The sequence below is a fragment of the Anomaloglossus baeobatrachus genome, chromosome 2 (assembly GCF_048569485.1).
Source record: "Anomaloglossus baeobatrachus isolate aAnoBae1 chromosome 2, aAnoBae1.hap1, whole genome shotgun sequence".
In the NCBI taxonomy this organism is placed as follows: domain Eukaryota; kingdom Metazoa; phylum Chordata; class Amphibia; order Anura; family Aromobatidae; genus Anomaloglossus; species Anomaloglossus baeobatrachus.
Window position 1 is genome coordinate 329,655,143 of NC_134354.1, and position 26,507 is coordinate 329,681,649.

At 47.1% G+C, this 26,507-nt stretch overlaps 1 protein-coding gene across 1 annotated transcript in view; it reads right to left on the bottom strand.

Annotated features, from left to right (window-relative positions):
• The window catches only part of WASF2 (WASP family member 2), a 94,742-nt gene that overhangs the window by 20,630 nt on the left and 47,605 nt on the right, over positions 1–26,507 (bottom strand). The window contains exons 2-5 of the mRNA XM_075335921.1: positions 23,626–23,756; positions 23,169–23,303; positions 22,834–22,987; positions 22,623–22,740 (exon numbers count right to left, since the gene is read on the bottom strand). Of these exons, the coding sequence (XP_075192036.1) occupies positions 22,623–22,740; positions 22,834–22,987; positions 23,169–23,303; positions 23,626–23,755 (537 nt within the window). The 5' untranslated portion in view covers position 23,756. The remainder of the gene's footprint in view (positions 1–22,622; positions 22,741–22,833; positions 22,988–23,168; positions 23,304–23,625; positions 23,757–26,507) is intronic.

Genomic DNA, 26,507 nt, shown 5'->3' on the forward strand with positions numbered 1-26,507 from the left:
TGGGGGGCTATGAGGGACATATACCCTATATGATTTCTTAGAGGGACACTGGCATTATAAGATGGACCCCATTTAACATTAAAAAAAAAATTCTCTTTTCCTTCACCAAATTTGGGGGTGCGTCTTATAATCGGGTGCGTCTTATAAAGCCAAAAATACGGTATTACATTATATATATATATATATATATATATATATATATATATATATTATTGTGAGGCAGTGACAGGGGTAATATTTGAAGACTGCTATGTGTCCCCCAGAATGTGTCTGGAAACCCTCTGAGTTTGCTATAGCTATTATCCTGCACTAAAACTTGAATAAAGAACATCCGGTATAGCAGCTGTTTTGCGGTCATTTTCGTCTTACCCTGATGCTCGGAATGTATCTTCATACCTGACCAGCACGCTGTGACCGGAGCGATTAACATACTGGCGCTGCAAGCTCCTACAAGTGAGAACTCATCATCGCGGTAACGGAGGTCCACGAGTGGTGCAGGACTCATCTTTCCTTTGCACGTATGTTACGGGGACTATAGCACAAAGGGTAACAGGGAGACAGATCCCTCCTCCCAGTCCAGGTTTTGTAGCAATCCTCATGTCTAGCATTTTAGTTTAAATTGGGCAGAGCACATCAGTGTGTGTCTCAGTTGAGAGCCAGGGTTGATGAAGCTACCACATGCTGTGTGAGCTGAGCTGGTTATGTACGCTGCTGCCTCACGCTTTTGCCCAAGCAACGCCGCTACCGCACAATAATATATATATATATATATATATATATATATATAGTGAGACTGTGACCGGGGTTATCTATGACGGCCGGTATGTCTCGCCCCGGTTGTGCTCACTCCATGATAGAAAGCAACTCCACTCCGGGGTTAATGCTGTTTCCCTACAGGCTTCAGGAAGGGTTAAAAGGAAACAGGAACGAGGGCAGGTGTGCCGGGTGTGAGGGAGTGATCACATCTCCCTGAGTTCTCTGCCGGAAAGGCACATATGTACTATTGTGGACTTGTTCTTTGGATAATAAACCGTGTGCTGTGAACCTTGGTGCCTGGATCCCGTGTCTTCTGCAGCGCAGCCGACGACGCTACCTCACATATGGTGGAGAATGCGGGCATGACAGCCGGTGAGGTGTAGCATCCATCCCTGGTGACCCAGCTGCGCATGTCCTGGATTCGAGCGGCTATACTACAGCCCAAACCCGGCGACGCCATGGAGGACATACTAAAGCATTTGGCTCAGGCTAATGCACAGCAGCAACAGGCTAATGCACAGCAGCAACAGGCTAATGCACAGCAGCAACAGACCAATGCACACCTGCTCCAATCCTTGCAAGTGCAGGAAAAAAAATTCCAAGAACAGATGGATCAGGCCAATGCACGTCAGCAGCAAGCCTTGCAATTGCAGGAAAAAAAAGGCACCAAGAACAGATGGTTCTCCTGGCCAAGTCGATCCGTGCCGGACCGGCAGCAACAACCCAGGGACCGGGTGACGACGGCAGCGTCCGGAAAGCGGTGAGACAAGCGTTGCAAAAGATGACCCCGGGTGATGATGTGGAAGCGTTCCTGGCGGTGTTTGAGCGGGTGGCCGAGCGGGAAAAGCTGCCGACCCCGCAGTGGGCTGAGGTATTGTCACCCTATCTGACGGGGGAACCCCAAGAAGCGTACCTGGACCTCTGTACCGAGGACGCCATTGACTATGTGACCCTGAAAGCCGAAATACTGGCTCGGTTGGGGGTGAATACCTATGTACGGGCTCAGCGGGTAAATCAGTGGTTCTTTGAGGAAGCCAAACCTGTACGCTCCCAGGCCTATGACTTGTTGCATCTCGTAAAAAAGTGGTTGCAGCCTGACACTCTGAGCCCGGCGCAAATGGAAGAAAGGGTAGTTGTTGACCGTTTTGTACGCACTTTACCCGTCACCATTCAACGGTGGGTAGGACAGGGCGACCCAAGTACCCTGGACCAATTAGTATGCCTGGTAGAGCGGCATGTGGCTACGCAGGACTTGATACGGGACACTGAGACTTTGCGTACCGCCCGTCGGTCCGGCCCCTCCAAGCCTAGGGCCAAGGACCCACCGCTGACACCGGTGCGGGAGTCCGCTACCGTCCCGTCTGAGGCCGCACCCTCCGTCCCTGAGGTCCAGAAAACTATGTACCCTAAACGACAACTCGTCAAGGGGGTGTCCTTCCCTATTAGATGTTGGCGGTGCCAGCGGGTGGGACATATGGAAGCCCAGTGTCCCCTCACCACGGAGCCCATGGATTGTGGGGTTACCCGACGGGGTTCAATGTATGCTCAGGTGGTGTGTACCGCTGACCTGGTCTACCCAGAGACTGAGCCCCACTTGTGCCAAATACAGGTGAATGGATGTCCGGTTACAGGCTTGTTGGATTCCGGAAGCTTAGTGACCCTTGTGCGATCAACCCTAAGGGCTAAAGTAAAGGCCACAGGACGTACCGTGGGGGTGGTTTGCATACATGGGGACCGCCGAGACTATCCCACGGGGGTAGTCACCATCACAGCACCTTGCGGTCAGGTGCAACATGAGGTGGGACTTATTAATACTCTTCCCTATGATGTGATCCTAGGAAGGGATCTACCCTATTTTTGGACTTTATGGAAGGGACCTCCTAAGTCCCCTCAGATATTGGTCAGTCCGGGACCTGAGCCCTACAATCCTGAATCCGGGACGCCTGCCGTAGGGGTCCCCATGATAGGGACAGGATGTGAACCTGATAGGTCGCCCCTAGAGGTATTGGCAGGAGAGGCTGAGACGGTCGAGCCCATCCCGGAGTTGGAGGCGTCCCCGGATACGTTTGGGACAGCCCAACTCCAGGACCCTACATTAATACATGCCCGGAGTCGGGTGACAGTAGTTGACGGGGTGGCACAGCTGCCTGGTGCCCAGGTAAGATACCCCCATTTCGCTCTTAAGCAGGATTTACTCTACCGGGTAGATGAAATACGGGGCGTAGGGGTAGAGCAGTTGGTGGTGCCCCAGCCGTATCGCCGGCGGGTCCTCGACTTGGCTCATAAACACCTGATGAGTGGTCACCTAGGGGTCAAGAAAACGCAGGAGCGAATATTGCAAAGGTTCTATTGGCCCGGGGTCTTTGGGGAGGTAAAACGGTTCTGCGAAACCTGCCCGGAGTGTCAGCTTACCGCACCCCTGACCCACTTTCGCAGTCCGTTGGTACCGTTACCCATTATAGAAGTCCCTTTTGACCGGATAGGGATGGATCTGGTGGGGCCCCTCGTAAAGTCTGCTCGAGGGCACCAGCATATCCTAGTGATCGTTGACTATGCCACCCGGTATCCAGAGGCGATACCTCTCAGACATACTGCAGCAAAGCTTATAGCTCGGGAGTTGTTTGCTGTGTTCTGCCGGGTGGGGTTGCCCAAGGAGATCCTTACGGATCAGGGGACCCCATTCATGTCTAAAGTGACCAAAGAACTATGCCGGCTACTCCAGATCAAGCAGTTGCGTACGTCTGTGTATCATCCTCAGACGGATGGTTTAGTGGAACGATTCAATAAAACCCTGAAAACCATGCTCAAAAGGGTGATTTCCAAAGACGGGAAAGACTGGGATATGATGCTTCCCTATTTGATGTTTGCCATACGAGAGGTGCCACAGGCATCCACGGGGTTTTCGCCTTTTGAATTGTTATACGGGCGACATCCCCGGGGATTGTTGGATCTGGCAAAGGAAACATGGGAGCAAGAGCCCACCCCCCACAAAAGTGTGATTGAACACATTTTGGGTATGCAGAACCGCATAAGCGCGGTCCTGCCAATTGTGAAGGAGCATTTACAGGAGGCTCAGGCCGCGCAAAGCGGCCGCTACAATAGACAAGCCACCGTGCGGACCTTTAACCCCGGGGATCGGGTGTTGGTATTAATCCCCACGGCGGAGAGTAAATTCCTGGCTCAGTGGCAAGGCCCCTACGAGATAAAGGAAAGAGTAGGGGTGGTTAACTATAAAGTATTGCAGCCCGGTAGGCGGAAACCTGAACAAATATACCATGTCAACCTATTAAAACCTTGGCAGGAACGGGAAAGCCTGATGGCTGTTTTCTCCCCATCTCCCTCCTCTTCGGGTCGTTCACATCCGGCTCCAGCGACCTCCGGAGAGGACGAACCGGAAGTAAGGATTGGAGAAGCCCTCACCAAGCAACAGAGGCGAGAGGCCAGACGGTTGGTTCAGCAGAACCCCGATGTCTTCTCTGAGCTGCCCGGTAGGACCAGTCTGATACGACATGATATTGTCACCGAGCCCCACCTGAAGGTACGCCTGAAGTCATACCGGGTACCGGAGGCTCGACGACAAGCCATATCGGAGGAAGTAAAGACAATGTTACGCCTGGGGGTCATTGAAAAATCCCGGAGTGAATGGGCTAGTCCGATTGTCCTAATACCAAAACCCGATGGCTCCTTAAGGTTCTGCAATGACTTTAGGAGATTGAACGAAATATCCAAGTTCGATCTCTACCCCATGCCCCGGGTGGATGAGCTGATTGATAGGCTGGGACAGGCGCGATATTTTACCACGCTCGACCTGACCAAGGGGTACTGGCAGGTGCCACTGACGGAGTCCGCCAAGGAGAAAACCGCTTTTGTTACGCCGGAGGGTCTCTTCCACTATGTTGTCTTGCCTTTTGGGTTACATGGCACTCCGGCCACGTTCCAGAGGTTGATGGACTTAGTGCTGGAACCCCACCAGGCATATGCATCAGCGTACCTGGATGACATCATTATTTACAGCTCCGATTGGCAGACCCACTTGGAACAGGTACAAGCGGTGGTGGACGCGCTTCGAACAGCCGGATTGACAGCCAATCCCAAGAAATGTGCATTGGGACTCACGGAAGCCCGCTACTTGAGCTACGTGATAGGCCAAGGAGTGATTAAGCCCCAAATTAACAAGGTTGAGGCGATCCAGAAGTGGCCTAGACCCCTGACCACGAAGCAGGTTAGGGCCTTCCTGGGTATCGTGGGGTACTACAGGAGGTTTGTAAAAGATTTTGCGGGACTATCAGCCCCCTTGACGGACCTTCTCAAAGGCAAGAAGTCCGTCATGGTGCGCTGGACTCCGCAGGCCGAGGACTCCTTCCGGGCCCTGAAGGAGGTCCTGTGCGGACAGCCCGTTCTGGTCAACCCTGATTTCCGGAAGGAGTTCATAGTACAGACTGACGCCTCGGAGGTCGGCCTGGGGGCAGTGCTGTCTCAGGTGGTTCAGGGGGAGGAACACCCCGTCACCTTCTTAAGTAGGAAGCTCACCCCTCCCGAGCGGAATTATAGCGTAGTGGAGAAGGAGTGCCTGGCGATCAAGTGGGCCTTGGAGTCCCTACGCTATTACCTGCTGGGACGGCAGTTTCGCTTGGTGACGGATCACTCTCCACTGGTCTGGATGAGGTCCGCCAAGGAACGGAATGCCCGGGTTACCCGGTGGTTCCTTTCTCTGCAGAACTTCCGGTTTACGGTTGAACACCGGGCCGGTAGGTTGCAGGGCAACGCCGATGCCTTGTCCCGCGGCCCGTGTTTGATGGCAGGAGTTCAACCCCGCATGCTTGAACTGAGGGGGGGGGTATGTGAGACTGTGACCGGGGTTATTTATGACGGCCGGTATGTCTCGCCCCGGTTGTGCTCACTCCATGATAGAAAGCAACTCCACTCCGGGGTTAATGCTGTTTCCCTACAGGCTTCAGGAAGGGTTAAAAGGAAACAGGAACGAGGGCAGGTGTGCCGGGTGTGAGGGAGTGATCACATCTCCCTGAGTTCTCTGCCGGAAAGGCACATATGTACTATTGTGGACTTGTTCTTTGGATAATAAACCGTGTGCTGTGAACCTTGGTGCCTGGATCCCGTGTCTTCTGCAGCGCAGCCGACGACGCTACCTCACAATATATATATATATATATATATATATATATATATATATATATATATATATATATATATATATATATATATATATACACATACATACAGTTAGGTCCAGAAATATTTGGACAGTGACACAGTTTTCGCGAGTTGGGCTCTGCATGCCACCACATTGGATTTGAAATGAAACCTCTACAACAGAATTCAAGTGCAGATTGTAACGTTTAATTTGAAGGTTTGAACAAAAATAGCTGATAGAAATTGTAGGAATTGTACACATTTCTTTACAAACACTCCACATTTTAGGAGGTCAAAAGTAATTGGACAAATAAACCAAACCCAAACAAAATATTTTTAATTTTCAATATTTTGTTGCGAATCCTTTGGAGGCAATCACTGCCTTGAGTCTGGAACCCATGGACATCACCAAACGCTGGGTTTCCTCCTTCTTAATGCTTTGCCAGGCCTTTACAGCCGCAGCCTTCAGGTCTTGCTTGTTTGTGGGTCTTTCCGTCTTAAGTCTGGATTTGAGCAAGTGAAATGCATGCTCAATTGGGTTAAGATCTGGTGATTGACTTGGCCATTGCAGAATGTTCCACTTTTTTGCACTCATGAACTCCTGGGTAGCTTTGGCTGTATGCTTGGGGTCATTGTCCATCTGTACTATGAAGCGCCGTCCGATCAACTTTGCGGCATTTGGCTGAATCTGGGCTGAAAGTATATCCCGGTACACTTCAGAATTCATCCGGCTACTGTTGTCTGCTGTTATGTCATCAATAAACACAAGTGACCCAGTGCCATTGAAAGCCATGCATGCCCATGCCATCACATTGCCTCCACCATGTTTTACGGAGGATGTGGTGTGCCTTGGATCATGTGCCGTTCCCTTTCTTCTCCAAACTTTTTTCTTCCCATCATTCTGGTACAGGTTGATCTTGGTCTCATCTGTCCATAGAATACTTTTCCAGAACTGAGCTGGCTTCATGAGGTGTTTTTCAGCAAATTTAACTCTGGCCTGTCTATTTTTGGAATTGATGAATGGTTTGCATCTAGATGTGAACCCTTTGTATTTACTTTCATGGAGTCTTCTCTTTACTGTTGACTTAGAGACAGATACACCTACTTCACTGAGAGTGTTCTGGACTTCAGTTGATGTTGTGAACGGGTTCTTCTTCACCAAAGAAAGTATACGGCGATCATCCACCACTGTTGTCATCCGTGGACGCCCAGGCCTTTTTGAGTTCCCAAGCTCACCAGTCAATTCCTTTTTTCTCAGAATGTACCCGACTGTTGATTTTGCTACTCCAAGCATGTCTGCTATCTCTCTGATGGATTTTTTCTTTTTTTTCAGCCTCAGGATGTTCTGCTTCACCTCAATTGAGAGTTCCTTAGACCGCATGTTGTCTGGTCACCGCAACAGCTTCCAAATGCAAAACCACACACCTGTAATCAACCCCAGACCTTTTAACTACTTCACTGATTACAGGTTAACGAGGGAGACGCCTTCAGAGTTAATTGCAGCCCTTAGAGTCCCTTGTCCAATTACTTTTGGTCCCTTGAAAAAGAGGAGGCTATGCATTACAGAGCTATGATTCCTAAACCCTTTCTCCGATTTGGATGTGAAAACTCTCATATTGCAGCTGGGAGTGTGCACTTTCAGCCCATATTATATATATAATTGTATTTCTGAACATGTTTTTGTAAACAGCTAAAATAACAAAACTTGTGCAAATATTTCTGGACCTAACTAATATATATATATATATATATATATATATATATATATGGCAAAAATGGAGACCACTGCAAAATGTTCAGTTTTTCTGATTTTTCTCTTTACTGGTATATTTTTGAGTAAAATGTAAATTGTTCTTTTATTCTATAAACTGACAACATGTCTCCGAATTTCCAATCAATAAATTTTGTATTTATTTTCTGAAATGAGAAATGGTCAAAATAACAAAAAAATGCATTGCTTTCAGACACCTCAAATAATGCAAAGAAACCAAGTTTATAATCATTTAAAAACAACAATACTAATAATGTTTTAACTCAGGAAGCATTCGGAAATCAAATTTTGTGGAATAACCATGATTTTTAAATCACAGCTTTCATGCGTCTTGGCATGCTTTCTACCAGTCTTTTACACTGCTTTTGGTTGACCTTATGTAATGTAAGCAGTTCTTCTTTGTTTGATGGCTTGTGACTATCCATCTTCCTCTTGATTACATTCCAGAGGTTTTCAATGGGGGTCAGGTCTGGAGATTGGGCTGGCCATGACAGGGTTTTGATGTGGTGGTCCTTCATTCACACATTGATTGACCTAGCTGTGTGGCATGACGCATTGTCCTGCTGGAAAAAACAGTCCTCAGAGTTGGGGAACATTGCCTGACCAGAAGGAAGCAACTGTTTTTCCAGGATAACCTTGTATGCGGCTTGATTCATACATCCTTCGCAAAGTTTAAACTGCAAAATTCCTAGAGTAAGGTAATCTTTTCTGAGGAGTCTAATTTTCAGTTTTGATAAACACCTGGTCATCTAATGGTTAGGGTACGCTCACACGAGCGTATAACTCGCATGAGTATCGGACCGCATCACCCGGCGCGCCTAGCTTCTCTGCTGACAGGAGCGGCTCAGCTGCATGTATTTCTATGCGGCTGACATGCTCCTGTCCGGAGAGTGTGCGGCCGCACCGAGTGATGCGGTCCGATACTCATGCGAGTTATACGCTCGTGTGAGCGTACCCTTAGACAGAGACTTTGAGAGGCGTGCAAGCCATAGTGTCTTGCACCCACTGTGAAATTTAGTGGAGGATCGGTGATTATCTGGGGATGCTTTAGCAAGGCTGGATTTTCGCCGTTGTGTGGGGAAAGCAGTGCATATGGATGAGCAGTGATTAGTGGCTCAGGAAGTGAATGTGAGAGCTGGGAGCAGCGCACAGCCATTCCGGAGCCTCAGTAAGTATAGCACACCTGCTCCCATCCCCTCTCTCTTCTACCACCATTTTTAATCGCCGGATTCTCATCCGCATAGACTTACATGGGGATCGGAATGCAGCCCGGAACCAGATTTTAGAAACCAAATCACAGGGATCAGCCGGTCCCGGTTATCTGCAAGTCCGCTCACTACTACTCACAAGGCTTTCAACAGCAGTGGAAATTCAATATTACAATGTGCAATAAATAATTACTTCCAACGGAAGTGACATCATACATATTATCAGTAATTATATGGAGTGACTTTTCGCCTTAAAAAACTGAGGTAAAGGCAAAATAAATGTTCATATCTGTTCATCGATTTAGGTTTATTGATGTAGGCTGTTACATGTTGCATGTTTTCCCCAGATTCCCAGGAGATTCAGACAGATTCAGGTAGAGCTAACTGAGATAAACACGTGTATATTGTTGGGGGCGGATTATACCCATTTATTGGCAATTAAATAGGTAGTTATTGCATTATTTTTTTCATCCTGATGCATGCAAGATCTAGGAGTATATGTAATTGTAGACCATCAGATATTAGGTCTGTATATACTCACATATCTAAAAACATTATAGTTAATTTCTTTACACAAATTTTTTGTTTGATTATTTTTCTTGTATTCATCTGGTTTTTGAAATACAATCATGAACTTAGTTTCATTCCAGCTACCATGAAGAAAATAAGTCTTTGTTTTGCTGCTAATGTTTCAGGTTTTCCCACCTACAAAGAATAGAGAGGTCTGTAATTTTTATCGTAGGCACATTTTAAATTATTACTTTGCATTTTATTGCATAAAATAAGTATTTGATACAATAGAAAAACAAAAAACTTAATATTTGGTACAGAAACCATTGTTTCCAATTAGAGGTCAGACGTTTCCAGTAGTTCTTGACCAAGTTTGCCCACACTGCAGCAGGGAATGTGGCCCACTCCTCAATACAGATCTTCTCCAGATCCTTCAGGTTTCAGGGCTGTTGCTGGATAACATTAAGTTTCAGCTCCCTTCAAAGATTTTCCATTGGGTTTAGGTCTGGAGACTGGCTAGGCCACTCCAGGACCTTGAAATGCATCTTAAAGAGTCACTCCTTAGTTGCCTTGGCTGTGTATTTTGAGTCGTTATGCTGGCTCATCAATGCTCTTACTGAAGGAGGTTGTTGGCCAAAATCTCGCGATACATGACCCCATCCATTCTCCCTTCAATACGGTGCAGTCAACTTGTCCCCTTTGCAGAAAAGCACCCCCAAAGTATGATGTTTCAACCCCCATACTTCACGGTTGGGACGGGGTTCTTGAGGTTGTACTCATCGTTCTTCTTCCTCCAAACACAGCGAGTGGACTTGAGTTCTATTTTGATCTCTTCTGACCACATGCCTCCTCTGGATAATCCATATTGTCATTGGCAAGCTTCAAACGCGCCTAGACATGTGTGAGCAGGGGGACATAACGAGACATGCAGCATTTTAGTTCATGACTGCGTAGTGTGTTACTAACAGTAATCTTTGAGACTGTGGTCTTAGCTTTATTCAGGTCATTGACCAGGTCCTCCCATGTAGTTTGTGGCTGATTCAGGACCTTTCTCGGAATCATAATTACCCCACGAGGCGATATCTTGCATGGAGCCCCAGAATGAGCTAGATTGACAGTAATCTTGTGTTTCTTTCATTTTCTGATAATTGTGGCAACAGTTTTTGCCATTTCATCAAGCTGCGTCCCTATTGTCCGGCTGGTTCAGGTCTACAATATTGTCTTTTAACAGCACTTTGGTCTCGGCCATGGTGGAGAGGTTGGAGTGTGATTGAGTGTGTGGACAGGTATCTTTCAGACAGGTAACGAGTTCAAACATATGCTATTAATACATGTAATGAGTGCAGAGAGCGCCTTAAAAAAATATCAGGTCTGAGAGAGCCAGAACTCTTGCTGGTTGGAAGGTGACCAAATACTGATTTCATGCAATAAAATGCAAATTCATTATTTAAGAATCATACAATATGATTTTCTGGAATTTTTTTTATTCTGTCTGTCATAGTTGAAGTGTACCTACGATAAAAATTAAAGACCTCTCCATTGGTAGGAAAACTTGCAAAATCAGCAGTGTATCAAATACTTATTTTCCTCACTGTATATATTATTGGATTTGTGAATATACCCACGTGGTCAAAATTGTTGGTACCCCTTGTTTAATGAAAGAAAAAACCCCAATAGTCACAGAAATAACTTGAATCTGACAAAAATAATAATAAATAAAAAAAAAAAAAAAAAACACACACTATGAAAATGAACGCATGAAAGTCAGACATTGCTTTTCAGCTTCCACAGAATTTAAAAAAAAATAAAAACTCATGAAACAGGCCTGGACAGAAATGATGGTACCCCTGAAAATAATGTGACAAAAGGGACATGTTAAATCAATTTGTGTCCACTAATTAGCATCACAGGTGTCTACAATCTTGTAATCAGTCAGTGAACCTGTATATAGGGCTACAGATACTCACTGTGCGGTTTGGTGACATGGTGTGTACCACACGCAACATGGACCAGAGGAAGCAAAGGAAAGAGTTGTCTCAGGAGATTAGAAAGACAATTTATAGACAAGCATGTTAATGGTAAAGGTTATAAGACTCCAAGCAGCTTGATGTTCCTGTGACTACAGTTGCACATATTATTCAGAAATGGGACTGTAAGCCCTCCCTGGACGTGGCCGCAGGAGGAAATTTGATGACAAATCAAAGAGACGGATAATACAAATGGCAACAAAATAGCCCAAAAAACTGTTAGAGATTAAATTCAAGGTGAATTTCAAGCTCAAGGAATATCAGTGTAATATTGCACCATCCATCGTTGATTGAGCCAAAGTGGACTTCATGTGAGACGACCAAGGAGGGGACACCATTGTTGGAAAAAAAAAAATCATAAAAAAACCAGACTGGAATGTGCCAAACTACATGTTGACAAGCCAAACAAAGCTTCTGGGAGAATGTCTAATGACAGAGGAGACAAAAATACGTAATTACTTACCGGTAATGTGTTTTTTCCGAACCCATGACGGCACCACGAGAGAGGATCCGCCCATCCAGGACAGGAAACCTTCAGGTTAAAAAGGGGCGGTCCTCTCGCCGCTTCAGTTTGATTACAGAGCATGAGAGGACCTCCAAAAAAAAAACAACAGGTTAGTAGAAGGCCACCACCAGAAAAAATTGTGAAAGAAGGAAGAAAGGAAGGTGAACCAACCAACAATCCCCAGTGCAGGGTGGGAATATAAGGGTGCCGTCATGGGTTCGTAAAAAACACATTACCGGTAAGTAATTACGTATTTTTCCCTCACCCTATGACGGCACCACGAGAGAATTACAGCGAAAGAAAAATTAGGGAGGGACCACAGCCTGTAGAACACGCCTCCCAAAAGGTGAGGTCGGAGAAGGAAAGATCCAACCTATAATGCTTATAAAAGGTCGAGGGTGATGACCATGTGGCAGCTTTACAAATTTGAGCAATGGAAACATCCGCCCGTTCTGCCCAAGATGATGCTACAGCCCGCGTGGAATGTGCCTTCAGACCCACCGGAACAGCAGCACCCCTAGCAGTGTAAGCTAACTCAATGGCGTCCCTAATCCACCTGGCCAGCGTGGATTTGGAACACTTAACCCCCTTTTGAGGCCCCTGGAAAGAGACAAAAAGAGACTTGTCTCTCCTCCAGGAACTGGTGACCAGAAGATACTGGATGAGACAACGACGTACATCCAGACAATGCCAACGCTTTTCCTCCGCACGCGTCGGGTTAGTGCAAAATGATGGCAATACAATCTCATGGCACGTATGAAGCCGAGAAACAACCTTGGGGAGGTACGCAGGGTCAGGGCGCAAAACTACCCCATCGTACAGTATTTGAGTGTAAGGCGGGTCAATAGAAAGGGCCTGAATGTCGCTAATCCTACGGGCCGAGGACAGGGCTACCAAGAGGACCGTCTTAAGGGAAAGACATTTAACAGATATGGAGTCAAGGGGCTCGCCCCAAAACCAGGTTAAGGTCCCAAGGGGGGAGGGAGACTACCCATCTAGGACGCTGGCGCGAACTAGCCCTGATAAACCGAGCCACCCAAGGGTTCCCCGCGACATCATAATTGTAGAGTGCCGCTAACGCGGAGATCTGGACCTTGAGTGTGCTAACCGCCAACCCCTTGTCCAACCCGCACTGTAGGAACTCCAGGATGGGACCGATGGGTACCTCCCCAGTTACACTAGCCCCCGAGGAAGATAAGAACTTTTTCCAAGTCCTACAGTAGATCTTGGTCGTCACAGGCTTTCTACAACCTAACAGTGTGGAAACTAAATTGGGGGAAAACCCCCTTACTGATCAGTAACACCCTCTCAAATTCCATGTCGTCAGGTGCAACTTGACAGTCGGAGGATGGCACACAGGTCCCTGGGACAGGAGATTCGGAAGTTCTGGGAGGACCCACGGGTCTGTCAGAGACATCCGAACCAGCCAAAAAAACCATGGTCGCTTTGGCCAGAAGGGAGCAATCAGAAGGACTCTGGCCCAGTCGTCCCTGATTTTTTTCAGGACTGCGGGGAGAAGGACCAGTGGGGGAAATGCATAAGCTAGGGGAAAGTCCCACGGGACTGACAGGGCGTCCACAGCATACGGAAGTTCCTTGGGATTGAGAGAGCAGAACTGAGGAACCTTCCGGTTCTGCTTGGTGGAAAAAAGGTCAATGGCCGGAACCCCCCACCTGGCCGTAATGAGGTAGAAGACAGACGGGTTGAGCTCCCACTCCCCCTCGAGCAGGCGAGTGCGACTCAGAAAATCCGCCGCTAGGTTGTCTTTCCCCCTGATGTGAACAGCAGTGAGGGACAGAAGGTGAGTTTCTGCCAGTAGCAGAATCCTGTCGGCTATCAACATAAGAGACCTGGATCTTGTGCCCCCCTGATGGTTCAGATAAGCCACTGTCACCTGATTGTCTGACAACACCCGGGTATGGTGACCAGTCAGTGAAGGGAGAAGTCCAGTCAGGGCCCGTTCCACAGCCAGCAGTTCTCTGATATTGGAGGAGGAAGCCGCCTCCCTGGGCGACCAGAGACCCTGAATCGGACGGTCCAGCAGGTGAGCCCCCCATCCGGACACACTGGCATCCATGGTCACAATTCGGGACACCGGGACAGACCATGGGACTCCCCGTGTGAGGTGCGCAGGAACCAGCCACCAGTGAAGGGAGGCGACGGAGCTGGAGCTCAGAGTAATCAGAGTGTTCAACCTGTCCCCCAGAAACGACTGATGTCCCAAAATGTCCCACTGAAGGGCTCTGGTATGGCCTTGAGCCCACAACACTGCAGGGAGAGTAGAGGTCAGGGAACCCAGAAGAGACATAGCCCGTCGCAGGGACATGTGCGGAACCGCCACCGCCTGCTGCACCGGAGAGCGAATCTTCTCCACTTTGGAAGGCGGTAGACGGCATTCTTGGAGGAGAGAGTCCAAAAGTAAGCCCCAAAAAGACTTGCACCATGGCCGGAAGCAACCTTGACTTCTCTCTGTTCAAACTCCAGCCGAGACTTTCCAGCTTTGAGCATACAGTCTGAAGCACGGCAGTACAATGGTTCGCTGAATCCCCTACCACGAGAAAGTCGTCAAGATACGGGATAATGAGAATTCTGTCTTCCCGCAGGTGGGCAGTGATTTCCAGGACGAGCTTCGTGAAGATACGGGGCGCAATTGCCAGGCCGAATGGTAAGCCCCTGAACTGCAGATGACGCACTGACCCCTCGAGCATCACCGCCACCTTGAGATATTTCTGGAAGGGAGGAGCGATGGAAATATGATAATACGCGTCCTTCAGATCCAGGACAGCCATATGACAATTCGGGTAGAGAGACTTGATTGTGGACTTCATTGATTCCATCTTGAAGGACAAGATCTGCAGGTGGCTGTTCAGGCCTTTGAGGTTTATGATGACCCGAAAGGAGCCGTCCGGTTTCCCGACCAAAAAGAGAGGGGAGTAAAACCCCTTTCCGCCAATGGGACGTCCGTCAGGACCGCCCAGCGCAATAGGAACGTCACTTCCCCCTGCAAGGCATGTTGTTTGCTCGGGGACGTCCTCGGAGATGTCAGGAGAAAGCGCCTGGGAGGAACACTGCGGAATGGAAATGTCAGACCTGTGCGGACGATATTGAGAATCCACGGGCTCGAACAAATACGTTCCCAGGCCGGAAGAAAGTAGGTCAATCTCCCCCCCACCTGGGGAAGGGAGTCTTTGGGAAGACTTCTTGGATTGGGAAGGGCCCTTGAACAAGAACCGCTTATCATCCTTCTTACGGTCCGACCAGGTACTTCTATTCCTGGGGGTGAACTTGCGGGTGAACTGCTTCTTACGAAAGGACCGCTTAAAGGAGGGGAAGGACGGGGCTGGAAAAGTTATTTTTCTGTCTCCAGGCTTCTCAAGGACATCATCCAGAACTGATCCAAAAAGAAACTCGCCCTGACAGGGAATGGAACACAGCCTAGACTTAACCTGCAGATCCCCCGGGCAACATTTCAACCATAAGGCCCGACGAGCCGCATTAGAAAGGGCCGCGGTCTTAGCAGCCAGCCGAGTGGAATCTGCCGATGCATCTGAGATGAAAGCCGCTGCTCCCTGCAGTCTGGGTAGAGAAGAAAGAATCTCGTCCCGAGGAACTTTAGCCCTCAGCTTCTCCTCTAATTCGGACAACCACAGCGCCAGAGACCGTGCCGTACATGTAGCAGCAATGGCCGGCCGGAGAGCACCTGCGGAGGACTCCCATGCGGTTTTAAGGAAGACATCCGCCTTCCGATCCATAGGGTCCTTCAAGGATCCCATGTCCTCAAAGGGAATGGAAAACTTCTTTGATGCTTTAGCCACTGCCACATCCAATTTGGGTGCCCTATCGCAGTGGGAACAGGTTGCGTCCTCAAAAGGGATATTTGCGCTTGAAGCCGCCTGGAAGAGAACATCGCTTATCCGGTTTCTTCCATTCCCTGGAGATCAATGCCTGTATCTTGTCTACGACCGGGAAGGTCCTGCGCTTTCTATGCTCCAGACCCTTAAACATCACATCTTGGACTGAAGGCTGCAATTTCTCCTCAGTAATGCCCATAGTGTCCCTGACAGATTTAATCAATTTGCTCGTGCCTTCTACTGGGAAGCACTGGGGGACATCAGCCTCACTGTCAGAGGAAGAAGACTCAGAGCCAGAAGACCCACACTCTCCCTCAGATCGACTGGATGGCGAAGCCGGGGAGGCCTGTCTATGCCGTTTACGAGAAGGCTCTTTCAGGGACTGCAGAGAACTCTGGACTTTGGACCGGATGATGGCACGGAGATCACTAGCAAACCCAGGAGTCTCATCAGAAATGGTCTGCTGGATACAGTCCTTGCAGAGCCGTTTGGACCAGGACGGAGCCAGATCCCGGTTACAGAGTGCGCATTCCCTGTTATTCGATTTGGCAGCACATTTCCGTGGTTTTTTAACCTATGCATGACAAGGACGGAGGGGAGACACAACACCAGGAAAACAATGAACAACAGGTACACATGCCCGAAGATCACTCACCCATAGGAGATGAAGGGTCAGTACCGATTCTGGGGAAAGAGCTTTCATCAAAGTCTTCCCTCTGGAGGCGCCTTTGCCGTCAGACGCATCTTGGGTCTGTTTAGTGGCCCGGGTGCCACGTTTGCTGGATAAACTGGCATCTGAGCCAGAGTCGCTTCTGCGACGCTCCGGTGGTTTCACCGCTTTCTTGCCAGCAGGAGGGGAGGAGGACTCACGTACCGAGTGCCGATCCTCCTCATGGTGCCCATCTTTGTCCATATTCCTAACCCTGCTGTCAGAGCAACAAACACCTCCGTTCTGCAGGAGGACTGGAGCACTTTTCCCCAGCTCCGAGCGCCGTTTTCCAAACTGAGCGCTGTTCTCCCGCGCCTCCGGACCCACTTCCTGGGTCAGACGCCACCGCCGACGTTAGCGCATGTCAGGTACGGCCGCCGCGCATGCGCAACGCCCACACACAAAACCCGCCTCCAAGATGGCGGCAGTGTGCAGCACACGCGGCCGCAAGCAGCCCCGCCGCCCAGGAAGGACCGGCCGGCTGCTGTACTCACCTGCCGCCTGATGCACCGCTCCCGCTCATGGACGCAACCCTCGGGGGTCCGCCATGGCGCCTCCAGGCACCCGAACGGAGCGAGGCAGGACCCGTGCCGCCGCCAGAGCCGCCCGTCGGGACCGGGTAAGATTGTTCAGAAGATCCACGGCCCTCCAGGGCCGCATCCTGAGGTATCTGTCCAGGATAGGAAACCAAAACTGAAGCGGCGAGAGGACCGCCCCTTTTTGACCTGAAGGCTTCCTGTCCTGGATGGGCGGATCCTCTCTCGTGGTGCCGTCATAGGGTGAGGGAAAAATGGAACTTTTTGGCAAGGCAAATCAGCTCTATGTTCATTGACGGAAAAATGAAGCATATCAAGAAAAGAACACTGTCCCTACTGTGAAACATGGAGGAGGCTCTGTTATGTTCTGCGGCTGCTTTGCTGCATCTGGCACAGGGTGTCTTGCATCTGTGCAGGCTATCTGTGCAAGACTATCCAGGGATTCTAGAGAGAAATGTGCTGCTCAGTGTCAGAAAGCTTGGTCTTAGTTGCAGGTCATGGGTCTTTCAACAGGATAATGACCCAAAACACACAGCTAAAAACACCCAAGAATGGCTAAGAGGAAAATATTGGACTATTCTGAAGTGGCCTTCTATGAGCCCTGACCTAAATCGTATTGAGCATCTTTGGAAAGAGCTGAAACATGCCGTCTGGAAAAGGCAACCTTCAAACACGAGACAACTGGAGCAGTTTACTCTGAGGAGTGGCGAAAATACCTGTCGAGAGTTGCAGAAGTCTCATTGACAGTTACAGGAATCATTTGATTGCAGTGACTGCCTCAAAAGACATGCAACAAAATATTAAGTTAAGGAGGAAATCATCATTTCTGTCCAGACCTATTTCATGAGTATTGTTTAAAAAATAATTTATGTGGAAGCAAAAAAGCAATGTTTGTCTTTCATCTGTTCATTTTTATAGATTTTTTTATTTATTATTACTTTTGTCAGATTCAAGTTATTTGTCACCAGTGTGGGTTTTTCCTGTCATTAAACGAGGGGTACCAACAATTTTGACCATGTGTGTGTGTGTATATATATATATATATATATATATATATATATATATATATATATATATATATATATATATATATATATATATATATATATATATATATATATATATTAGTTATTGTGGTTATAGTTTTGTCTTTTTCTGTTTTAATATATGTTGCATGTATATATTAGGTTTCGTTTAGGATTTGGTTTGGTTAAGTATTTATATTTTGATTGATTTACCTACATTGGCGTGCGATAATTCTTTTGTATAATTACTGATAATATATAAGATGTTACTTTCATTAGATGTCATTGTTTATTGCACCTTGTAACACTGAATTTCCACTGTTGTTGAAAGCCTTGTGAGCGCAGAAACGTCCAGGTGGTAGAACTGTAACAAAGACATAATTTTCTGCAAAAGCAAGTGCTGGGATCTGCTATTTCACTTTAAATCCAGACCAATCTCTGGCTATCATTGCATTAAAGACAAAAGCAGGACTCATCATTGAAAAGGATAGATTTCCATTCCGGCCTCTATTGAGGTGTTGCTCTGAACCACGATAGCCTTTGAGTGAAGTAGTGTGAGGTCAATGGAAAACCAAGAACTGGACATCTGGCTTGCAACCCCATGTCGTGCCAATGCCTTCTGATGGCTGATATAGATGCTGTTTGAAGTCATATGCTTCGGATGTGACATCCAATTTCACGTGCAGTATAGAATAGATCAATATTGGAACTAATGGTATGGTCATTACACTTGAGTGACCTAAGAGTTAATTTTAAACACGACACGTCAGGCTGCATGTGGCTCATGCTACTGTGACGTGAACGGGAGATAGTCTCCGGACTAGTCTCTCATTGACAACATCTTGGACATCATTGATCAGCAACTGCAAAGGGTGCAGCCAGGAGTGGATCTTGATGATTTGTGTACCGAACTGCATTCAGCATGTCAGTACATTAATCTTATTGATAGCGTGCCAGGGTTTGTAACTGTGTGTATATCGTGTGCCCCTCATACTCAATACTGAACATTTTGGCTTGTTTGAAAAATTGTATTTCCATTTTTTCACCATTCCATATCATTAACATGTTTATCAATCCCATGATTTCCATAATTTCACGTCTTTTCTTTCTTGGTGTTGCAAATTTTTATGCTGAGGAGTGTATACACAGTATTTTCTTCTAATAGACAGAGGAGACTATTTTTTAGTCTAGAGTTTGAGTGTATAACAAAGGAAATGCAAGAAGAATAAAAGAGAGCACCTTTGTATAATGGATTGGCCCTCCAGCCATGTCAATATTATATCAGTTCTGCATAAAATATATTTTTAAACAATTACCAATTAAAAATACAAAACAAAACACTATCTTTAGATGGGTCCCAATATAAATCCACACAGCTTACTAATACATTATCATTTCCAACAACGGTCTTCGCAGCTCTATTTCGTGTTTGTGCTTGACAGGAGAGCGTTTCCTGTGTCGTCACCGTGGCCAGTGCAGTATCTGAAGGAGCTGGATGACTAGCTCATCAGCAAGGAAGTCCCCTTCATCATGGGCAATCCATATACAAAGAAAAGGACTGTCTTATCTGTTGAAATAAGCAAGTCATCCATCCTACTTCACACACAAAACTGATGATATGCCAACACAAGAAACATTTTCCACTCTCTGACACGAATATCTGAATATCGGGGTACCTTTGTAAAGTAGTACTATTAGTAAGATCAGGGCCGGCGTCAGCACCCGGCAAACCCGGGCAAATGCCGGGGCCCTGGAGAGCCGGGGGGGCCCACTCGGCCTCGTCAGTTCTCCTGTCCCTTGGCCGGGGCCCACTCGCCTTTACAGTTCTGCGGTCCCCGGCCGAGTTCCGGGGACCGCAGTCCTCGGCAGCAATCTGCGGCGCCGTCACTTTAAGGCGCGCAGACATCCTCGTTTGAATTTCATCTGTGGGCGGAGCTACCGCCTTCTCAGTCCCACAGATGAAGGAGGCGAGCTTCTGTCCGGCGCTGTGTGGGCCCCCTCTCCACCGTGACCTAATCGGGTAAGTGCCCTCCCCGCCTCCCCATTATAGGCCCCGGTGAGCTGCTTCTACCCCCTGGATGTATGCCCTGGCCCCTGCCAATGCCCCCACCCGCCGATTCCGCGGGTGTGGGCCCCGCCGAGCCGCGGGTGTGGGCCCTGCCGAGCCGCGGGTGCTGCCAGTGCCGCGGGTGCTGTACCCGCCGAGCCGCGGGTGTGGGCCCTGCCGAGCCGCGGGTGCTGTACCCGCCGAGCCGCGGGTGTGGGCCCTGCCGAGCCGCGGGTGCTGCCAGTGCCGCTGGTGCTGTCCCCGCCAAGCCGCGGGTGTGGGCCCCACAGAGCAGCAGAGTTGTGTGCATTTGTCTGAATGTAGCAGAGTTGTATGTGTTTGTCTGAATGTAGCAGAGTTGTATGTGTTTGTCTGTATGTAGCAGAGTTGTATGTGTTTGTCTGTATGTAGCAGAGTTGTATGTGTTTGTCTGTATGTAGCAGAGTTGTATGTGTTTGTCTGTATGTAGCAGAGTTGTATGTGTTTGTCTGTATGTAGCAGAGTTGTGTGTGTTTGTCTGTATGTAGCAGAGTTGTATGTGTTTGTCTGTATGTAGCAGAGTTGTATGTGTTTGTATGTAGCAGAGTTGTATGTGTTTGTCTGTATGTAGCAGAGTTGTATGTGTTTGTATGTAGCAGAGTTGTATGTGTTTGTCTGTATGTAGCAGAGTTGTGTGTGTTTGTCTGTATGTAGCAGAGTTGTATGTGTTTGTCTGTATGTAGCAGAGTTGTATGTGTTTCTATGTAGCAGAGTTGTGTGTGTTTGTCTGTATGTAGCAGAGTTGTATGTGTTTGTCTGTATGTAGCAGAGTTGTATGTGTTTGTCTGTATGTAGCAGAGTTGTATGTGTTTGTCTGTATGTAGCAGAGTTGTATGTGTTTGTCTGTATGTAGCAGAGTTGTATGTGTTTGTCTGTATGTAGCAGAGTTGTGTTTGTCTGAATGTAGCAGAGTTGTGTGCATTTGTCTGAATGTAGCAGAGTTGTATGTGTTTGTATGTAGCAGAGTTGTATGTGTTTGTCTGTATGTAGCAGAGTTGTATGTGTTTGTCTGTATGTAGCAGAGTTGTATGTGTTTGTCTGTATGTAGCAGAGTTGTATGTGTTTGTCTGTATGTAGCAGAGTTGTATGTGTTTGTCTGTATGTAGCAGAGTTGTATGTGTTTGTCTGTATGTAGCAGACTTGTATGTGTTTGTCTGTATGTAGCAGAGTTGTATGTGTTTGTCTGTATGTAGCAGAGTTGTATGTGTTTGTCTGTATGTAGCAGAGTTTGTGTGTGTGTTTGTCTGTATGTAGCAGAGCTGTATGTGTTTGTATGTAGCAGAGTTGTGTGTGTCTGTCTGTATGCAGCAGACTTGTGTGTGTGTGTGTGTGTCTGTAAGTGTATATGACTGTATATATTTGTCTGTTTATATGTATTTTTGTGAGTTTGTCTTTAAATATGTATATGTTCGTATCGGTGTCTGTGTGTGGATGGGGCCCACTGGGACTCTTCCGCCCGGGGCCCACAAAAACCTGGAGCCGGCCCTGAGTAAGATGTACGATTTTACATTTAAAAGACACCGAAACATGATTTTTTTTTTAAGTGGACAACATCCCATTTCCATATACCCTTTCATGGCACTGCACACTCATTTGCATATACCACCTCCATAAGCATGCAGGGTATATATGTATCAAAATGCAGCATCTTTTGGAAAGGAAACTGGATTACCACAGTTTGAAGAAAGTAGACTCAGTTATTGACACAACTCCTTTAAGCTGCTTGGTTGCCCTACGATCCAACCTGAAAGGGAACCGGTCACCAGATTTGGTGACTATAAGCTGCAGCCACCACCAGTGGACTCTTATATACAGTATGCTAGAATGCTGTGTATAAGAGCCCAGGCCGCTGTGTAGAACATAAAAATCACTTTATAATACTTACCTAAACGGTTCGGTGCAGAATGGTCAGATGGGCGTCTCCGTTCTCTAAGTGCGGCGCCTGCTCTATCGGCCATCTTTGTCCTCCTTCTTCTGAAGCCTGGGTGCATGACATGTCCTACGTCATGCACACGCGCCGGCATTGAGGTCCTACACAGGCGCACTACAAATACTTTGATCTGCCCTGCTCAGGGCAGATCAAAGTGCGCCTGCGCAGAACCTCAATGCCGGCGCGTATGAATGACGTAAGATGCGTCATGCACGTCGGCTTCAAAAGAAGGAGGACAAAGATGGCCAAAAGAGGAGGCACCGTACCCGAAGAACGGAACGAAGACACCCATCTGACCATTCTGCACCGAATCGACCATTTAGGTGAGTATTATAAAGGGATTTTTATGTTCTTCACAGCGGCCTGGGCTCTTATATACATTTTGCTAGAATGCTGTATATAAAAGAGCCCACTGGTGGTGGCCAGAGCTTATAAGCCCCAAATCTGGTGACAGGTTCCCTTTAAACATTAACATATACGACAAACAAGATATTTCTTCAAGGTGTTCTTAGTGAAGAAATTGAGCACAGCATTACTGTAACGTAGCCGCTTCTCACCCTATGTTTACGTTTTTCTTTCATGATGTCCTTGGTGTCTTGCAACATTTGCTCCTTCCACAGGTCAAAGAAATATGAGGGGTCAGTGTAAAACTTCAATGCCTCCTTCCCATCATCCCTGCAAGAAAAAATAAGTAATGTTAAGGTAACATTCCCATATTTTGAAATAGAGGGTGGTTATTTGTTTTTCTTCCAAAAAATGTTTACTTACCTGTAGGGTGAAAGGATGTTGAGTGGTGGCGGCTTGTCACATGTGATATATGTTTCACAGACAGGAATAGATAGAGAGTCACGTACAAACAGCTGCTGATCTTGCAAGGTATTACTGTGGAATGCTTTTCTTGTGTTTATACCTTGTAAAGACACTAGGGGAGAAAAAAAAATCAATTTTATCAAACATTGGTGATAGTATTGATATACTAAGAATGTAAAACTAGGTATCGACATGGCTACCTATGAAGTTACTAAAAGAATAAAGATTACTGGTAAGAGCCTCCACATTGCAACCTCTTATATTCACCATGTTATGGCTTTTAAACTACTTGCCTTCTTCTTCTTTAGGATCCAGCTGGGTCACTTTGACCTGTAGCTTCTCCACTCTCTCACCCAGAGTTCCTACACGCTGAGCAAACAGACTCGCTTCGGTGAACAACTCTCCAAATATGTCCTCAGCATAACGGCCTGCAAGAAGGAAATTTATAAGATTTGCAAAAATACAAAAGAAATTTAAAGAAAACAAATCAAGCAGTGCAAGAAAAATAGGTTGCAAAGGTATTGGACATCTTGGAATACCTATATTACACATATATTGTAAACCATGTATCTGTATAAACAGTTCTGCTCAAAGAGGGAGCTCTGCTCACATATTGTAAGGCACAAAATCATGGTCTTTACCATTCAGAAATCTGAGCCAAGAGGTTGGCGCTTTAGAAGTTATATTTTACATTTTAATTACCAAATAACTATTTTTACAAGGAAACAATACTACCCCCCTCTCACTTACTAAGACTTCCTAGCTGGCGAATGACATTGGATAGGGAAATGTTTGTCATACATTCCAGTTCACTTCGAACATTTGGAAGCTTTTGCCGGCACACATGGCGCGGCTCAATGCAGCGGGCAACCAGCGGCATCCTGGTAAAATAAAGAGTCACAAATTAGTATATTGGTCATACTTTATTCTTTGTTAATTTGTAGGTGACCTTTCACTATTATCAATTAATCAATGGCACATTAATACCATAGTCACATGTACAGTCTTTGTCTAATGCACCCTTCATAAGTCCATCTATGCGGAGTTATAAATGAAAGGATTTATCAATTTTCATTCACACAGCTGAGTATAAAGTCCTTAACCTTCGTCAGGCTGCATAATTTTACAACGTTAACAGCGACCCCTTATCTCGGAAGGGGGTGGAGATATTTTATTGAAATTTGGCCAATATATTCTGGACCAAAACTGCAGAGATGTCACGAAATTTCAGCCCTCTACGGCTTTTGGAAAAAAAAATGTATTGCAATTTTAAAACGGAATAGTTACAATTGTTCAGCCGGACAAAGGTTAAATGTATTGATACACAGTGACGAGTGAAAGGGTAACAATGGTTTGAACTTTTGACTTTCAGGCTCTGTATCTCTCCATCCACTACAGCTTTGAGACGGAGACTACCTTCAATTTTATAGACAATCATCCTGGCTATCTCACATATAAATTTGACTTGCAACTATTTAACATATAATTACTTTTGCAGTTTCTTGTCAGGCTCTGAGCATTGAGCATTTTTATTGGTTATTACCTTTGGGCTGAAATAATCTTGTGCCTCATGTCCCATTTAAGGTAACATCCATCTTTCTTTCTGCCAGAGAGGATGGGTCGAACTATGATACCCTATCTCTGCCAGATGTAAAACAGCAATTTGAGGTAAAAAAAATCAGATACTGTGTGTAAATTAAACTACCCCTTGGATAAGAGTATTGATAGTGAGGTACCTTAGGGGTAATTGTTATCTGATTTATTTTCTCCGGTGAATTTTTGCCACACGCTGAATATTTCCTGGAATTGAATACCCAATTTGTCTGCGTCTGTCCATTCATGTGGTTACTGCACTTTTGCACGGGTGATTATTAGACCTTGAGTCGATTTTAATAGATTTAATTAAAACATTTTTTTTAATCTTATTACCACTTTGCTGCATACTGAACTATCTGCGAGTAGCCTACAAGGCGAGTTTCTTTGTATACTTGAGTACTATGGGTATAAAAAAAAGACGACATAGTGTTCCTTCAGGCCAATGACTTGAAGCATAGATTTGCAAAGAAATGGTTCAATCACAATTAAGTAGAGGTGCTGTATTAAGGGTGCTTTACATGCTGCGACATCGCTAACGATATATCGTCGGGGTCACGGTGTTTGTGATGCACATCCAGCGTCGTTAGCGACATTGCAGCGTGTGACAGCTAGGAGCAACGATTGCAAAAATCGATCGTTGGCACGTCGCTCCAAATCATTATGTCGTTGGTGTTTCATTCCGCAGGTTGTTCGTCGTTCCTGCGGCACCACACATCACTGTGTGTGACAACGCAGGAACGACGAACATCATCCTACCTGCGTCTATCGGAAAGGAGAAAGGAAGGAGGTGGCCGGCATGTTCCGGCCGCTCATCTCCTCCCCTCCTCTTCTATTGGGCGGCCGTTTTGTGACGCCGCTGTGACGCCAAACGCCCCTCCCCCTTGAAGGAGGGATTGTTCGGCAGCAACAGCGACGTCGCTGAACAGGTATGTGCGTGTGAAGCTGCCGTAGTGATATTGTTTGCTATGGCAGCAACCACCACATGACGCACGAACGACAGGGGTGGGTGATGTCGCAGCGTGTAAAGCACCCTTTAGTCCCTACAGCTTCAAGAGCTCAGCCTAATCGAACACTTGTTTGTAGATGCAAGTCAAATTTATGTATGAGATAGCCAAGATGACTGTCTATAAAGTGAAGGTAGTTTCATACTCAAAGCTGTAGTGGACAGTGAGATACGGAGCCTGAAAGACAAAACTTCAAAAATTGTCACTCTTTTGCTTGTTAGTGTACATGTACACTAGTAACTATAGATGTTTTTATATTAAAGGGGTGGTTCATCCATTTTTTTTATTTTCTGTATGAGTTCTACTTACCATTCTAGGCGTTTTCTCCATTGGCTTCTGTTTCCATTTCTGGCACTGAGCGGCGCTATCCTGCACGCTCAGTGCCTGTCACATGACCCCCTGGAGCTGTGGCCGCCAGCATCCTCTGACGTCCCGGCAATTCCGGGCTCTCAAACTTGTCGGGTACGTCAGAGGAGGCTGGCACCACTCAGATTGAGTGACAGGGCTGTGGGCGGTGACTACCGCACGGCACAGCCCAGCATCGAGGGGAGGAGCCGGAGGACGTCAGTGTGGAGCCGGCTAAGCGTCCTGCAGATGGTGAGGCACGGGGCGCCAGTGTGCAGTACAGGGGGGGATTCTTCAGCTGAAATCCCCCCTGCATGTAAGTATCTGATCACACTCTCCACCCGCCCGCTCTGCTGCGATGTCAGGAGAGCGGCCAGTGTCGGGCAGTGTGATCATGTGCTCCTCCCAGCAGCACGCAGCAACCAGCAAGACGCTGACAGGCATGTCACCGCTGTGCTCTGCCACCTGTCCTGCTGCATGGGACCAACTGTCTGCACTCTGTCACCTGCACCACAAGTCACAGAGTGGAGACAGTTAATGACAGAGCACCTCTGCCCCCCCCTCTTCTTTCCCCACTCTTCTCTCCCCCCACTCTTCTCCCCATCCCCTCTTCTCTGCCCCCCTCTTATCCCCCTCTCCTCTCCCCCCTCTTTTCCCTCGCTCTCTCTTTTCCCTCGCTTTCTTCCC